At 43.2% G+C, this 18,202-nt stretch overlaps 1 protein-coding gene across 5 annotated transcripts in view; it reads right to left on the reverse strand.

Annotated features, from left to right (window-relative positions):
• Positions 1–18,202, reverse strand: part of COL5A3 (collagen type V alpha 3 chain) — a 126,566-nt gene that overhangs the window by 47,837 nt on the left and 60,527 nt on the right. For all 5 annotated transcript variants that reach the window (XM_082207721.1, XM_082207720.1, XM_082207723.1 and 2 more), the window contains 10 exons: positions 16,430–16,483; positions 13,908–13,952; positions 11,691–11,744; positions 10,872–10,916; positions 10,464–10,517; positions 4,776–4,820; positions 3,996–4,049; positions 1,362–1,406; positions 422–475; positions 117–224 (listed from right to left, as the gene is read on the reverse strand). In XM_082207721.1, coding sequence (XP_082063847.1) covers positions 117–224; positions 422–475; positions 1,362–1,406; positions 3,996–4,049; positions 4,776–4,820; positions 10,464–10,517; positions 10,872–10,916; positions 11,691–11,744; positions 13,908–13,952; positions 16,430–16,483 — 558 coding nt within the window. The remainder of the gene's footprint in view (positions 1–116; positions 225–421; positions 476–1,361; positions 1,407–3,995; positions 4,050–4,775; positions 4,821–10,463; positions 10,518–10,871; positions 10,917–11,690; positions 11,745–13,907; positions 13,953–16,429; positions 16,484–18,202) is intronic.

Below are 18,202 nucleotides of genomic sequence, written 5' to 3' on the forward strand. Positions count from 1 at the left end.
GTGCTAATGGTGCCCCAGGGGGCTGAGCGCGACCAAGCAAAGGGTGCCCCCCATTTAATGTGGGGAGTGGTCATTCCTAAAATTAGACACAGGGAGGGTGATGGGCAATGACTCACCTTCTCACCAGCTGGCCCAGAAGAACCAGTTTCCCCCACAGGTCCTGCCTGCCCTTTCAGCCCCTCAGGGCCATCCTCACCACGTACACCCAATGGGCCAGCATCACCCTGTCAGAGGGAAAAAAAGGGTGGTTGTAGCAGAATCCGGGGGTAAAAATATTGGGACGTCAGAGATTTACAGATTCCCCAGTACAAGAACTGGAGTCATTTAGGAAAATGATGCAGGTAAGGATACATTAGCTTGCTTTACAAATGTGTTAAAATGTGTGATTAGCACACTCAAAGTTCTCAAACGTATCACTCACCCGGTCACCTTTTGGCCCCATGTCACCCTTGAAACCAGGAAATCCATCTTCTCCCTATAAAGAGACAACAGGTAGCTGGAGCAGTAGAAGTGCCCAGGTCTCTAACTTTGACACTGAGGTGTAGCATCAAGAAGCATACATATTCACACTACCAGTGTCCACAACTTCTCTGCTGTACTAGCTGCCCAATTTGGGTGATGCTCAGAGAGCCTTCCCTTTTACCTTTTACCAAAACCTCCCCTCACAATCCTTGCCAACAGCACAAACCCTCCAAAGGACCCAAATAGAACTCCTTCAAGAGCAGAAGGGGAGGGCTGAGCCACACAAATGCTCCTGGAGGAGGACTGGGAAGTGTTGGAATATTCCAGTTTTCTAAGAGGGTAAGGGGTCCCTCTCAGGATCCGAGTGGCCAGAGACCGGTACAAATTGCCTGTATTAGGCCAATTAGCTGGCAAATCTGCTAGCAGAACTACTAACTCAAATTTACTTGCAAAAATTTGAATGCAGATTCTCCTGAACATCATTTTTCCCAGTTACAAATTGTTGGCAATTATAAGAATTTTAGAAAACAAAGAAGATGTTAAATTTGGCAGGTAGATACTTAACACCAATACTTTATCATTCATCAGGAAGAAATAAAAACTCAGTTTGTTTAAAAAAGAACACTCCAGTGAGCAACCTGGCCGCTGAATTCTGCACTAGCTGAAGTTTCCAAACCGTCTTCAGAGGCAGCCCTATGTATAACACATTGCAGTAATCTAACCTTGAGGCTACCAGAGCATAGACAACCCAGATTATTCCCCAGATTAAACTTCCATAATTTGTTACATGGTGTACAACAAGTAGAGAAAGCAGGAACAGACAAGTCATATCTGGAGAAATCCATGAAGAAATCCATGAGATCTGTTGTCTGAAATAGATCCCTCACCTAAAAACTCACCTTCTCACCTTTGCTACCTTTGAGGCCCCTCATGCCAAATGCCCCCTGCGGAAACATGGAAAGGTACAACAGTGTTAGCCAGAAGAATTAATAGCATCAAGTGTTAAAAAATTATTTATTTATTTGACAATAGATGCATATTGTTAAAGAAAAAACCATTTGAATGATTTAACACATTTGATTAAAAAATAAAAATAGCTGCTATTCACAAACCTTAGTCCAATAATCCACTAACCTTAGTCTAAAAATAAAGTACCAGTATTCTTGACAAAACATGTAAATTAGATTTTCCGTATATCTTAATACACCAGTACATGATTTAACAACAAAAATTATTTCAGCCAAAGAGTCATAAATCTGTCAACCTGCTCTGATCTGAAACAAATCGGTTAATTTAACCATATAGGCTGTGCCCCAGCCTTAGTGAACCAGTCATGCACATTGGCATGTGCCAATGGCATGTGTTGTAAGCAATAGTTATACAGGCTGCACTTAGAGTACCATCTCTCTGACATCTGTCAGTATTGCATCCTTACTAGGTAAAAAAAGGATGGTTAAGCCCAGTCAAAGGTGACTATGGGGTGTGGCACTCCTCCTGCTTCAGGCCAAGGGAGCTGGCGTTTGTCCACAGACAGCTTTCCGGGTCATGTGGCCAGCATGACTAAACTGCTTCTGGCATAACAGGACACCGTGACGGAAAGCAGAGCACATGGAAATGTTTACCTTCCCGCTGCAGTGGTATCTATTTATCTACTCACACTGGTGTGCTTTCAAACTGCTAGGTTGACAGAAGCTGGGACAGAGCAATGGGAGCTCACTGATCGGCAAGCCGAAGAGGCTCGGTGGTTTAGACCACAGCACCACCCGTGTCCCTGCATCCTAATTACAACCAAATAAGAAGACCAGTGGGTCTACTGGCAGAATATATGCCATAATTGTTTCAATTTCTTTAACAATATCAATCCCGAAATTTGTTTTATTTTAAGACAATACCAGGAAATATTTAAGATGTGTGTGTTAGGCATCTTACATCTCCAACACTGACCATTTTATACATACAGTGAAGATGTTTTGATGTCAAATAAGATCTAAAAATCATTTTATAGAATCTTCCTTCGAGGTTAACAACGACCCATTCTGCCACACCTATCTCCATGTATTTGTTGGCATTTCAAATTCACCGAGTCTTCCTAAAGAACCACACTCAGTAATTAAGGTATGAATACTGCTTCTAAGTTGCAAATATTGGATGAGCAGTTTTTACAGCTTCAGAGATGATAGAGATATTAAAACAGCTGATCAATTCTTAACAAAAAAAATCCACTATTGTCTTATACAAATGTTTATTAGCAGCAAACCAGTTTGATACACAGATATTAAAGGAGGAGTGGAATAAAGATTTGAGATTTCGGTCTCGACCAAGCAATGGGAAAATGTATTAAGTTCTATAACAAGGGTGTCTCTGGACTTTAAACTAAGAGTCAAGCAACAAACAGTATTATTCAGAACTTACTGGACTCCATAATGTCTGACAGAGGTAATATAGAGATGATCAACATGACTGTACAGAATAATCTTAAATTTGCAGAGGAAAATATTCCTTTGAATTATATACCCAATTATTTACCCAGTACATGGAATCTAACAAAGGGGCAACTCTACATTAAATAGAGATTTTTGAACTGCTCTGGGTCTTTCACCAAAAACATCTACAAAAACCTTTAGCCAATTGTAGAAGATTTAAGTGAATTCCCAAAGGTAAATTCAAAAATAAAATTATTATTCTTGGCAACATCATCATTTTTTGACTGCTGTTTCCCCAACAATTCCCCCAACTATGAAGTAATTAAATGTGACCAATATGCAATTTCCCCCTTAAACTATTTGCTTATGTTCAAGGCTAGCTTTTCAGATTTTGTATGGTTGCTCTATTTGTTTACAAATAGTGTGACATCATCTGTATATGAGCTAATTTTAAATTTTTCTGACCAATTTAAGCTACATTATTTCTAGCATTTGATCTAATAATTTCCACTAAAGGTTCAATAAATAATGCAAACTAAATAGTGGGGATTGTGGCTTGTATTAAAGATGCAGTACCAATGGATGCTCTTGTACCTCTTTTAAAACAAAATAAGTGCAAATTAACTGAATTTATGGAATGTGTGCAGAGAGAGCTCGAGAGAGCTCTATGCTAGATCTGGGATAACATGAGCAGATACTGAGTCTGGAAAGACAAGGCCAAGAAGTCAGGTATGAAGAGGTACCAAAGGCTTGAGTATTTTGCACAGAAGAAGCTTACATAACCTGAGTACGGCTGGATAGCACAGTTGGTTAGAGCACTGTACTGATAATGCAAAGGTTGCAGGTTCGATCCCCATATGGCCAGTTGCATATTCCTGCATTGAGGGAGTTGGACTAGACGATCCGCAGGGTCCCTTCCAACTCTACAATTCTATGATGATTCAATAATTCTTGCTTGTAATGGCATTGGTTTTCATTAGGTTTACTTCCAAGACTGCAGCTGTAAATTGAGGATCCAGTGGCATGTGGCAGTGTGGTGGGGGAGAAAACCCAGCCGTGATTCTCATTCTGTGTTAAAGAACTTGGTCAAAGGAGGCAACAAGGACCTACCTTGACTCCGCGGGGACCTGGGTAGCCTATTGGACCTGCTGCACCAGACAGACCCTGGAGGAAAAAAGGTTGTTCTTTTTTTTCAATCAGTCTCTCTTATTGGCATACAGAGGACACAAAAATTTATAAGTCAAAGCATTAAATTGAATATGCATAAAAGGAGATACTTTAAGATAGAACTAATACATGCTAAGATTTAAAAGTCTTATAGTGATATCATTTCATGGTACATTTTCCATGATGCCATGCCTCAACTGTTCAGAAGAGAGGAAACTGTGGAGAAATCAGAGCAATTTAACCTTAATTATTTGTCACATATTTTTGTGTAAAACAGGCAGTAAAATAAGACATGCAGTGGTTTTGACTTCTGTTTTACAACAAGGACAAGGACTTTCTGAATATGGAATTTTTGAGAATCTTCCCTGCAGGATTGCAGTTGGCATGACTTTACATGTTGCAAGGGAGAAAGCTCTGTGTTGGTGGGGATCATACAGGTGATGTAAATATGGAGTGGCCTCAACAGAGCAAGATTTTTTGGCTGCTCTACTGAGATTTTGCAATTCAGTCTCTAGAAATCTGTGCTTAATTGTTTGAAATGCTTCTAACAGTGGGAGCATATGCAATGAGATAGATTTTTTTAAAGATGCATCCCAAAACATTTCTTGAAGACACTAATATTAAAATGACCTAGTTTATACTATGTCTGAGTTTTTAGCATGGAGGAAGAGACCAAGGGACAATCTCTGGGTCCCTCCGTAGCATGTAGACTCAGGCTTTTACCTGTGCTCCTTTCTCCCCAGCTGGCCCTTCTCTTCCAGGATGACCCTGAAAAGCAACGTAGAAGACACCCATGAAAGATACAGATGCTTGAAGAGGTGATGCTTGATTAAAGATACTGCAGCCCTCAACAAAGAGCCACTGAACATGGAATATGCTCCCCCCCCCTACACACAAAAAATAGCTCTCCTCCTGGCTGCTCCTGCTTTTGCTTATGAACACGTGTAAGCAGGGGGCAGGAGGGGTGGGGATCAGCAATCATCTACTTTTAGTTGGCTGGTTTTTCTTCCATGGCCTCTTAAAGAAATACTGGGAAATGTGGAGAAAGAAAAGGAATCTATTAATACTTAAGAAAATGTATAATACTTAAGAAAAACTACTACTTGAAGGATGTGTGGGTATGGTAAGAGCTTGAACCAGGTTCAATAAAAGGTAAAAAGGTAAAGGACCCCTGGATGGTTTAATCAAAGGCAACTATGGGGTGCAGCGCTCATCTCGCTTTTCAGGCCGAGGAAGCTGGTGTTTGTCCACAGACAGTTTTCTGGGTCATGTGGCCAGCATGACTAACCCACTTCTGGTGCAACGAAACACTGTGATGGAAGCAAGAGCATATGAAAATGTTGTTTACGTTTCTGCTGCAGTGGTACCTATTTATCTACTTACACTGGTATGCTTTCTGTTAGGCTGGCAGAAGCTCGGACAGAGCAACGGGAGCTCACCCCCTCACTCAGATTCAAACCGCTGACCTTCTGATCGGCAAGTCAGTGGTTTAGACCACAGCACCACCTGCGTCCCTACCAGGTTCAGTGCTGATAGTTCAACCCCGATTTCCCCCCACCCCACAGCATAGATCTCTCTGTGGGTTTCTTTCCATCCCGATCAATGCAGGTTGGTTTTCTTCTTTAGTGATCACTCGTAGCCGAGTAAGATTGTCTTCCATAAAAACGGTTTTAAAAGTGAGTCCGTAAGTGACTGTGGAGGCCAATTCTGGATCCACATTTCCTTCCACAGTGGGGACATAGGTTTCTGGGTGGGAGTTGGTCATGGTGAGGGTTTGCCAAGCGTGCCTTCCTCTTAACATGTTTCTCCCTTTTGTCCTGAGTTTGAGCGTCTTCAAAACCCATGACCATCTCCAGTTGGAGTGCTCGCAGGCCAGTGTTTCCCAGTTGTCGGTGTTTATACTACATTTTTAAAGATTTGCCTTGAGAGAGTCTTTGAACCTCTTTTGTTGGCCACCAGCATTATGTTTACCATTTTTAAGTTCAGAATAGAGCAGTTGCTTTGGAAGACTATAATCAGGTATCCGCACAACATGACCAGTCCAATTAAGTTGATGTTGAAGAATCATTGCTTCAACACTGCTGATCTCTCCCCGCCCCCCAGTACACTGGCTTTAGTTTGCCTGTCTTCCCAAGTGATGTGTAAAAATTTCCAGAGACATTGTTGATGGAATCTTTCGAGGAGTTGGAGATGGTGCTTATAAGCGGTCCACGTTTCACAAGCATACAATATGGTTGGTAGTACAATAGCTTTGTAAACAAGCATTTTGGTTTTCCTGCGAATGTCCCAGTCCTCAAACACTCTGCACTTCAATTGGGATAAAGCTGTACTCACACAGCTCAGGCGATGCTGGATTTCATCATCAGTGTCAGTCCTTGTGGAAGGATAACTGCCCAGGTAGGAGAAGTGACCGAAATTTTCCAACGTTGCACCACTGAGTTGGATTTGTGGTAATGCAGAAGGGTTGTTTTGTGCTTGTTGGTGCAGCACTTTGGTTTTTTGAATGTTGAGCAATTGGCCAAGCTTTTCGTAAGCTTCTGCAAAGATATTTATGATGGTTTGGAGGTCATCTTCTGAGCGTGCACACACTACGTTGTCATCAGCATATTGAAGCTCTATGACAGAAGTTACAGTAACCTTACTCTTTGCTTTCAGCTTGCTCAGATTAAAGAACTTTCCAGCTGTTCAATATACGGTTTCTACTCCAGAGGGGAGTTTCCCTTCGGCAAAGTGTAGGATCATGGCAATGAAAATAATGAATAGAGTTGGGGCAATAAAACAACCTTGTTTAACACCTCATCCCACTGTGAATGGTTCACTTTGAGAGCCATTGTTATCTGCGATTGTTGCTGTCATATTATCATGGAGGAACTGGATGGTGTTCACAAATTTATCTGAGCAGCCAGTTTTCAGAAGGAGAGTCCACAGGGCATTACAATTTACAGTGTCGAATGCCTTAGTCAGGTCGTATACAGGGGTTGGTTTTGCTTTCTGCATTTTTCTTGAAGCTGTCAGTTGGTAAAATCATGTCCACTGTCCCCCTAGAAGGTCTAAAACCATTTTGGGATTCAGGAAGGGTCACCTCAGATATTGTTAATAGACAGTTTGCTAAGATCCTTGCAAGAATTTTGCTTGCTGCAGCTAATAGAGAGATGCCTTGATAGTTTGCACAATCCATTCTGTTACCTTTTTTAAAGAGATTGAGAATTTTGGCATCCCTAAAGTCTGCTGGGATCTCCTCTTTCTCTGTTTTTTTTGCTGAGCTTGTGAAGTTGTTGTGCAAGTTCGATTCCGCCCACTTTGAAGACTTTGGCAGGTATCCCATCAGGTCTGCTGGCTTTGTTGTTTTTCATTTGGTTAATAGCTGTACACAGCTCTCCCGATTTGGAAATACTGCATGCTCATCTCTAATTTGTTTTTGCAGAATTTGTGAGAGGACCTCAGCAGCTATGGGGGAGATGCAATTAAGGAGATGTTGGTAATGTTCTTTCCAGCGCAGTACAATAGCTTATCTTTTAGAAGTGTGGTACCATCTGTTGAGTGTAGGGGACATATGCCATGATTTATTGGCCCATAGATGGTCTTTGTTGCTTTAAAGAAACTCTGTGCATCATTAGTGTTGACTAAGTGCTGGATCTCTTGAACTTTTTTTTATTCACCAGGTGTTCTTTAGTTGTTTGGTTCTTCTTTAATTTCAGCCTTAGCATTGGCATAGGTTTTTTCTTAGTGGAGCAGTTTCTATCTCTTTGCAAGATCTAAAAGGCCTTCATTTTCTTGTCAATATTGCATTCAATCTCACTGTCATTCTCATCAAACCAGTCCTGGTGTTTCTTGGTTTGGTATCCAATAATTTGTTCACAGGCTGCAATAATGGGTGTTTTTAGCTTGGTCCAGTGTTCAGGGAACTCCAAAAGCAGGTGGTCCTTAGGAGTCATTTGGAAGCAGTCCCACTTAATAGGATCTTGAAGGGCTTGAGTGTTCATTGTGCACCTTGGTTTCCTTCCTTGAAGCCTGTGTTGAGGTATAATCTTGGTAGCCGTTGTGGAACGAATTAGTGATCTGTCCAGCAATTATCAGCACTCATCATAGCTCTGGTAAGGAGCACATCATGGCGATCTTCACCTCGGACAATTACAAAGTCTCAGAGGTGTCAGTGGTTTGACCGGGGGTGCCTCCAAGATGTTTTATTGTTTTTTGTCTAAAGAGTCTGTTGGTAATAACAAGGTTGTGTGCTGCACATATCGTCAAAAGTAAGATTCCATTCTGGTTGCTGTTGCCAATTCCTTCTTTCCTAATAGTCCCAGGCAGGGGCGTAGGAAGGGAGGTGCGGGGGGTGCAGTCCACCCCAGGTGTCATCCCTGAGGGAGTGACAAAATGGCACACCACGGAGGCAGCACTTACCGCGGGGCCTGCAGCACGCCTGAGCCATGCATTTCCCCTGGGACTGACGCGGTGGCTTGGGGCCCCACATTGTCCAAAATGGCAGCGTGGGGCTTGCATCCACCAGGCAGACTCCGTGGGCAGCTCACTGTGCTGACCCCCTGGGTGGATCACCGCAGTGTCCCTGTGCGTGGATCGCCTCGCCCCTGCCGCTTCAGGTGCCAGAGCAGCTAGCTACACCCCTGGTCTCAGGCCACAGATTGAAATCTTGCCCAACTCTTGCATTAAAATCACCCAGGAGGATAATTTTATGTGTCTTAGGTGTCTCTGATAGGATGGTATCCAGCTGTGAGTAAAAATTTTCTTTAATGTCTTCATCAGCATCCAGTGTTGGTGCATAAGCGCTTAAAATAGTAGACTGTTAGTTCTTATTCGAAGGGTTGAAAGTCACTCATTAATGCCGGTAGGGACTTTTGACAAGAGCCTCACAGGATCGTTTATGATAGCAAAGCCTACTCCATGCATTTGACATTCTTGTTCAGGTAGACCTTTCCAGAAGAATGTGTAGCCTCCTTTTTCTTTCTTCAGTTGTCCCTCACCTGCTCCTCAAGCTTCTTGAAGCACTGCGATATCAATGTTAAAACGTCACAGCTCTCCTGCAATGATGGCAGTTCTGCGTTCGGGATGCTCATTATTTGTGTTATCCAACAAAAGTCTGTATATTCCATGTTCCAAAGTTCAGTTGTCCTTTACGACCACTGGGTGCAGTAATCCAGTCAGGGGGAAGGGGGAGGCAGACTATGCTTAGGGCACCTTTTCTAGCCCCTCCCTCTTTTTCAGGTGAGCAGAGTAGATCCTAAGTAGGGCTGCTCAGTCATGGATACAGCTGCCAAGCTGCTCAACTGCCTCATTCCTTGAGTCGGAGTGACTGAATCTGTATCCACTGCCCAGGTACCGGTTCATGACGAGGAGCTTCCAATTTCACGGTCTTGCCCCGTTACCATTTGGCGATCGCCATGGGACTTTTTGGGGTTTGGGTTTGGGATGGGTTTTTGGAAGACGCCTGTGCATAAATTTGTTTTACGTGTGTAGATCAATGCACGCTGACCAACGCAGTTTCGCAGTAAGGCTCTATTCCGATGGCATGAGAATCATGACAACCGGTAGATGTTTATCTGCTGCAGCCTTCATCCGCCTACACAGCTGTTGTAACATACCACTTGTTATCATCCACCTGTTCTGCTGTTGAGGACTTTTTGGATCATTCTTTGCTTAGCTCCTCCCTTTGACCTTACCGCTTTGGGTGACCCTGCTGGGAGTACGAGATTCCCGACAGCTTCGCTCGCAAGGGTCATAGGAACATGCAAGCCCACTCACCACAACAAGGCGATGATCCCGCGAGTGAGAATGCAGGTTGGTACATTAGGGTGAACTACCCTACTGTTATGTACTGAGTTGAATAGGATCCAAAACCTACCAAACTCAGCCCGCCCCCCACCTAGCCCCCACCTGCCTGCCTTCCTGTTTACAACTGGCCCAGAGTTTGACACTGCCTGCCATCTCACCCACACTTCCATTTGCTCCAAGCCTAGAAAGCACAAATCCAAACTGTTTTCTGCTGTCCCATGCTTTCTAAGCAGAAGTCTGAATGGTTTTCCATTGCCCGCCGCTTTCCCCAGGAAAACCTGTTCTTTGCCACTGAATCAGAGCAAAGGTCAATCTGCCCAACTGACATTCGATCTGATTCAGTGGTAAAGAGAGGGTTTTCCTGGAGGAAAGCGGCATGGCAAACCGAAATGTGGATGAGCCCAAGTGTTGCCCTTGCAGAACTTAGCAAGAAGAAAGATGGTAGGGGGCCACTATAATTAGTTGGTTCTGCCTGTCATGGGCTCTGGCTCAACCTCTGTTTGTGTCCCTAATGTCTACCCTGCCAGTCACAATGGGCACCAGCCACCACTGATCCAGATGTTGCAGCAACTACAGAAGGAAACACCCATTGTCATGTACAGTTTGTGGATCCTTGGCACTTACTGGAGGTCCATCCACCCCAGGCATTCCTGGTATCCCTGGTTTTCCTTGTGGACCCTGCAAGGAAGAAAGGGGATGGTCAACAAGGCACTATTTGAATCCTGTCTTGCTCAAGGCAGAGCAAGAAAATAGGGACTGTGATGTAAATGTGTTTGTGTTGATATTGCCCCATAACTTGTCCTTTTAAATGTGAATGGCAAAGAAGGTGTGAATCCTGACAGTAGCAAGAAATGCTTTGTGAACAGGGATTTTCTAGTACAGCTCAGAGATCTCCCAGACCGAAAAGCATGTATCTGGACACACTGCAACAGGCCAACCAGTACATTCCAAAGCAGCCCTCTAAAACACACCCACCCGCCCCATAAGCAATATTTTCATCCCTAGGCTCAAAACATCCATGCTCCAACTCACCTTTTCGCCTGGAAGCCCAACAGGACCCTGGGGACCAGGCAGACCCTATGAGAAAGAAGCAAATTAGAGGGGATGAGGCAAATATTAATTAAAAGGGGGGGACAGTCCTACATTCCTGATGCTTCTACAGGTGAAGACAGATTTCAGAGCACTTAGGCTGCTCTGTTCAATTTTAAACATACAGTCTCCCCTCCAGAGTTAAGCTTGAGGCAGCAGAGTAGGTTTCAAGTAGATCAGCTGTGCACAGCACTGATTTGAAGACCCCTAAGATATCAGAAAGGTGCTCCCCCATGATGAGAATATTCAGGTAGTACTTTTAAAAATAAGTAGGTGCACTGTGCATCTGAAATGTGAGTGGGGAGACTGATGGCTGAACCAGCATTCAATTTGCTGGTGTGCCTGCCTGTCATTTCACTGTAACTGTAAAGGAGGGAACAAACCAGGCTCTTATCACATCTTAAGAGTTGCTTATGTTTCCATATGTTTCATGTTCCCCAGTCTTTACCCAATGAAGCCCAACCCTAGTACCCACCCCTTGGTTATCACTCTCAGGACTGAAGTAGATACTAAGGGGACCTTCAACCCTGGGGCTAACAGCAGCTATGTGCCAATAACATTTTTGTCGAGACCATTGTTGGGAGTAAAGAGTTAGCTGCCCCTGGCCAGAGCATGCCACAGTCCCTTCAAAATTACCCCCCCCCCCCAACACACACAGTATCAACTGTCTGTTGCTGTTTTAAGAAAGGTTCAGTATGTTTCTATCACATCTAATTTGCCCTCCCCACATCACATACACCTATGCTGTAGTGCAAAACACACCTGAGATCCAGGGTTTCCCTGCTGCCCAGGGGGGCCTGGTTCACCTTGAATGCCCTGGGGACATAAAATCCTGCAGTCAATCAGTATTCTGTGCATATACAGCTACAGCTACATAAGTAGAATAGAGCAAAAGAGACAACACACAAAGTGCTACAAAATTGTGGCTAAATTTGCTAGAGGGATTTGAAAAATGAAGTGTGAAAAGGGGAAGATTGGTGTCTTTGACCATCTGGGATACTGGCACTACGATGCTGGGCTGCATTTACCACTTCTAAACTTTCCTCAGCAGTTATCTGATTGAGCTGGGGTCTGATTTCATATAAAGGTAAGTAGAAGCACCTCAGTGTAGTTACAAAATTCTGCACAGAGACTAGGAACCAGCTCGTCTAACCTCACTGAGCTAACCTGAGCTAACCTATTTATTGCTCCAGTCCAAATAATTAAACTGCATGATAGGCAAAGAACATGAGTGCTTATGATCTATCAGATGGAAACAAATCAACAAAAGCACCGTTTTGTACAGTAATTACCATATGTTGCTTCTAGGCTTTTCTGGACATTTAGGCCACAATCCAGCAATGGATTTAAATATGCTGGAGGAGCACACCTAATTCTGTGGTAATATTGTAGCCTTCATCTTCAGAATGAGTGATCTTGTTTACAATGTCCTTCCAAGTGCACAGAAAGCAAAATAAGACATCCATTATTTCACAATTGACTCTCTTGTCTCTAAGGAGACATAATTCTGCAGTGCAAAAGGATGTGGGCCACATGAATAAAGATTTTGGATTATGCTCCTCAGTAGCATAAAGGATGCATTTAGTTGCAAATCAGCATGTGTTAATTGTTACAGCAGCAAGTTAGCATGTACTTTCTTTAGGAAATATATGAATTACAAAATTGAAAGCTTGATTGAAAACTATGGGTTGGATCCAACAAAATTGTCCCAGTTATGCAAGGACTTTTTGTGCAACAGAACCTCTTCTTCCTCTCCTCCCTATGCGTGCCCCCCAAAGTTGTTCTGGGGATTCCCCCAACGCACTGGAGCAGATCAGGGGGCAGGGAGAAGAGAGGGAGGGGAGGTTCCGATGCACAAGTGGAAGGCCTTACACAAATGGAATGACTTCATTGGATACTTCCTCTTTGTGTGATTTTAGTTACTGAATTAAATTGCCTTGTAATAAAAAATACCACCCTGCAGAAATCTCAGCATTCATATGCGAATTTGCACTATAAAGGCAGCCACCTCCCCATGACTTCACACATAATGAAAGCACCTAAATGCACTATTTCAGCTGGATCTTATGTTTTTCTGGATATGCATCCTCCAATTAAGCAACTAATTCAGAGGCTAAAATCTGAGATAGGCCAAAAGAATTCCTACTGGGTTAGAATCCCATTGGTATCATGCAAAGACTCCTTTAAAATTAGATTACTAAATCAAAATGGCTGGACTAGTTTGTAGGTTGCCCTTCTTGGTGCATCTTTTGTGATGATCTCAAACTTTGTACTGTAGATTAGGTTACAATGTTTTAAATCAAAATGAATGCTTGAAATTTGAGTGTTTCTAAAGCTTAAGCCCACTGGAAGACCTCCTAAGCACAGATCTATGGAGGAGACCTTAAGAAAATGCACTCTGCTTCACATACTCAGTGGACCAATTTCCTTTATTATTCCTTTACATATTCCGGATCTCATTCCAGTAAATAGCATATTCCACAGCATCGTAGGAATTAAATTCTAGGTGAACAGGGGCATTTGCAAGGGTGCTATGAAAGGGAGGCCCAGAGTGCTGTCTCATGGTGTACATGGGACCAAGAGACATGGATGGTGAGGGAGCTGCTGTCATGACCTGCAACACCTATGACACGTTTGTTTTCCTGCCTGGGGATGTGCAAAACCACATCTGCAGCAAGTGCAGGCTGGTTGCCTTGCTGGAAGAGAAGATGCAGCAAAGTGAGGCCTGTCTATCCACATTTTGAGCTACTGGGCAAGATGAGAAATTTCTTGATAGAACAGGGTGGACTGTCCTGGAACAGCAACACAGGTGGGGTCCACCTAGGGAGGAGGAAGATTACCCATTGCAGAAGATGAACCCTTGGTTGGAGGAATCTGTCAGGAGCCACGCTGTGTCTCTGCCTTATCACATGAGGAGCATAGTCATCTTTTCCCTTTACCATAAACCAGGGAAATTCACAAATGTCTGTGCTCTCTTACCAAGTTCCCTTTGTGTCCAGGGGCCCCATCAATACCGCTGACACCCTATAGGATGGGAACACACAACAGAAAACAAACTCAAAAGACGTGCCAAGAATGAAACTGTATCAGAATCTAGGGTTGCCATATGTCCAGAATTTCCTGGACATATCCAGGAATGTCAGAAGTAGTGTCTGGGTAGAAATCGCTAGACTCAACAACTTTGCCCCACCCCCAAAAGCTCAACAACTTCTCTGTCTGGATTTTCACTGTTTGAAATATGGCACCCCTATCAGAGTCTTATGAACTACTTCTTGTTTTTCAGTTTCAAAACAGGTAGCTCCAAATTCTAACTTCAAGATTCTCAGATTTAGTCTCCATTTGGGCTTTTTGTTTTGTTTTGGGCTGCTACTCTGAGAAGTCATTGGTATTTTGCCACTGAAATGTGAGTTCTGCCCTTCAGGCCCAATGCAGATGTAATATTTCCAATCTCCTGGTCACAGTTATAAAATTATGAGTTTGCTAATCACTCACATGATTCTTCACTCCTCCAATCTCCCATGTGAATGCCCCTCTCCCTTCCATTATCTAATTTAACTATAGGGTATTGCTGTGTCTGCTGTGAGGCTCATGCTTAACAGAACAGCTTGCAAATTCTCTCTAAACCCCTTTTTCAAACCAGTTATTAGCACAATCCTGGCTCATGCTAACTATAGGCCATTGCACACAGCAGTTTATTGTGGACTTTGTGCTGCTCATGCCTGGAAGCTTTTCATATCATCCACATGACGTCGTCCTCCTCAAAATGCCAGCCTGTACTTTTTCCTCCTTCAATTCAGAATTTTCCTTACTGTAGAAAATCCAGTCATAACAAATATCCCATCATGCTCCTTGTGCTCCTTGGTGCAGTGTGTGTGTGTGTGTGTGTGTGTGTGTGTGTGTCACCTTCACGGAGTGGTGTCTATTGCCATACCCCTACTTCTGTTTGCTCCTTGCATGAGCAGACCTGCACAAGTTCTCTAAAAACAAATGCTTGGGTCCAGTTAGTCCTCTGAATAGAGAGGGACAGCAAGCGTGTGCCAGTCTTCTTGTAAACTAGGGTAATTCTTCTTTCCCAGCCATCTCCAACTGACCTTCACCTTAAAGCACCTTGGGAATAGTGTGGCTGAGAGGGGGGTGGAAGCCTCTTGCTGTTTTCTAAGAGCCTTTGCAGCTGTAGGAGGAAGTTCTAGGGCAGTGGATCCCAATTGGTGGTCCGCGGATGCCAGGGGGTCCATGTAACCCACCCAGGGAGTCTGCGGCACCATTCACATAACAAAAACTACCACAGAGATTCCATACCCCCCAATTGTCCTGAAAACGGAACATCCCATTTTTGGGTGCCATACTCTGATGGCACCCCAAAACATGCATCCTGTTTTTTTACTGGGACATGTTGGAGGGTATGATATGAAAATTTTCAAGAGTATGGGGGGTTAAGGCTACGCTTTTGAAAAACAGGAGGTCTGCAGTACTTAGCTAATTAGGAACCACTGCCCTAGGGCATAGAGCTGTCAGAGACTTTTTAAAGAAAACAGCTGGAAATGGCAAACGTGAATGCCCCCAAACTTCTGAAATGCTGCAGGAGACTTTTGGAGAGGTTTGAGAAAACAGTGCAACTGATTCATCTCTCTCCCAACAACATGATCAGATCTGGGGCACTTTAAGCTGAAGTTGGAAGACAGTTGTAGAAGCCTGGGAGAGGAATTTTCTAAATTTACAGGAAGCTTGGCACATGCACACACCCACTCTAAGCACTAAAGCACTGCCTATTTGTTTTTATTATTACAGATCTTGCACAATCCTATTACATCAGAAGTGTACAAAAATACTTTTCTTTTTTTAAAAAACAAACAAGTTTAGTTCTGTAAACTAACTGGGGGAAGGGTGACTGAGGAGAGAGGCAATACAACAACATAATCAGGATATTTTCTGCCAAGCACAGAGCTGGGGGATGGCAAGCAGAGGAACATAAATTTATATGAGTGAAAAAACATGGAGAATGACCCATTTGCAAGATAATGCACCCATCCGGGGACAGCCTATGGCTAGCACTTGTGCAGGGTGATGCTAAACTGTGGTTAAAACAAACCATGAAAGAGTAGGCAATGTTCATTTGGAATAGAAGAGGGAAGGGAGAAAGCAAATCTACAGCACATGCCTAATCTCCTAAATGAGGATTGGGAGATGTTATATCTGCACTGGGCCTTAAATACATACACAAATACCACAACATCAAAAGCAAATCTCAAAACCGAACCCAAAATTCGAAAATTAAACAATGCCCCAAGTTCAAATGGTAAGGTCAAGTTTTGAGTTGCAAATAGCAGAGCGCGAATTCAGATGTGTTAAACGTTGCCTCTTAATGCTATTCTTCCCATCCACTGAATCATGGAATAATTACAGAACTGGAAGGACGAAGAAGCCCCCTAGTCCAACCCTCCCCTTGAATTCATTTCTGTTTTCTCCAAGCACAAGAAGGGGAGAGGAAAAAGGATTCATACCATCTGGCCTGGGGGACCAGGAGCACCTCGTGAGCCAGCCAAACCACGGATACCCTAGGAAAAAAGAGGGACATGTTAGTGATGCCTAAATAATGTGCACTGCACGTTCTTCTGGAGGCCTTTCTGCATCCTCTGACAAGTGTGCCCCAACCGTTATTTTATTTTCAGTGGAGCCTCCTTTTGCAAACCTTTATCCATCCCAGAAGTGCATGCTAGAAAACTTGCAGCAAAGACAATACTTGCAATGAATACACAAAATCAAATTTATGGGAAATTGTGGTGTTCCTATAATGGAACGCAACCCAAAAGAGGTAGACATTACAGTAAAGGTCCTCCCTTCTCTCCACTTCTGCAATGTCTATCATGCCTCACTTTGCATTATGTTGTCACAATGTTCTGTTCCCTGCCCTCTGCCAGCAGCTGCCAATAAGAAGCTCCCACCACCTGAGCAGGCGCTTCACCCCGCCCCAGTATAAATATCCTTAAAAATGCATCAGACAGATTCAGGAAGAATGCCTTTAGGGTAGCCAGGGCCAGATTTAGGTTTGATGAGGCCCTAAGCTACTGAAGGCAATGGGGCCCTTTATATAGCAGGCGGGGCCCATTACTTACATCATAGGAGCTGACACAATACAAAACACTGTTGCTTTATGTCGGTTTTATTTTATTTGTTTTTTATCTTATATTTTGGAAATGTACATCCAGTTTTTTCCTTTAATTTTTTTGGGGCCCCCAAGAGAGTGGGGCCCTAAGCTGTAGCTTGTTTAGCTTATACGTAAATCCAGCACTGAGGGCAGCCCAGTATAGACTTTTGGGCAGAGGGGAGGAGAATCTTCTCTTGGACTATACCACTATAGGCAGTAGGTGGCAATGTTGCACATTTGAGTGCTTCCCCACCAAAACATTCCCTGCGCATAAAAAATGAACATGTTAAGAAGAAGGCTCCTCCCCAGAAAAAAAACATGGCTTTTTCTTTTTTATGTGGGAGCGCTTGAACATCCAACTTCACTACGGCAGTCTAAAGTCCTTCAGTCCAGAAACAGTTTCACCACTTGGGTCCACCAGTCTTCCACACTTCCCTTTGTCCAGAGATTTCCAGGCACAAATTCAAGAAGCTTTTATTTTGTCCTGCCAGTTTCCCTGAGAAAACCCACAGTTTACTGTTGAGTTTGTTCTGATTGAGCAGTAAACCCCAGGTTTCCCCAGGGAAATCGGTGGGACAAAAGAAAAACCTCTTGAACCCGTGCCTGAAGTGTGGATGAGTGCAGAGAAAGAGTGCAGGATTAAGAGGGACATTTGATCTAGCCTGGCCTAGTCACTGTTTTTATTTCTTTTTATTTTAGATATAATATAATATTTTTGCAACATTAACATGGAGATTAGAAAGCACCATTGGACTGATTCAATAAATTATAAAATTATTTCCCCCATAGCCATGGTATTTCAAAAAAGACAGCAAGCAACACACTAAAGCCTTGCATTATCTGGCTTTCCTGTATGTTTCACTTTCCAAAATGAGACTTATGATGGTTATTACTTGAGCATAACAGCTGGTTATTACTTTAAGGTGGTAAGGAATTAATAACAGTATCTCATTCGTTTTTCAGAAACAAATGCTTTAGAAAGACAGGAAAATTGTTGAAAGCATGCAGTTTGTGCCATCTCCTTGAATTACGTTTTTTTTAAAAAAAAAAAAGAAAAGAAAAAATAAGCCAGCATGGCAGTTGTTAAATTGTTTATGATACCCCACTTGTACCTGTCATTTCACATTCC

The sequence above is a fragment of the Podarcis vaucheri genome (genome assembly GCF_965113315.1).
Source record: "Podarcis vaucheri genome assembly, chromosome: 2".
In the NCBI taxonomy this organism is placed as follows: domain Eukaryota; kingdom Metazoa; phylum Chordata; class Lepidosauria; order Squamata; family Lacertidae; genus Podarcis; species Podarcis vaucheri.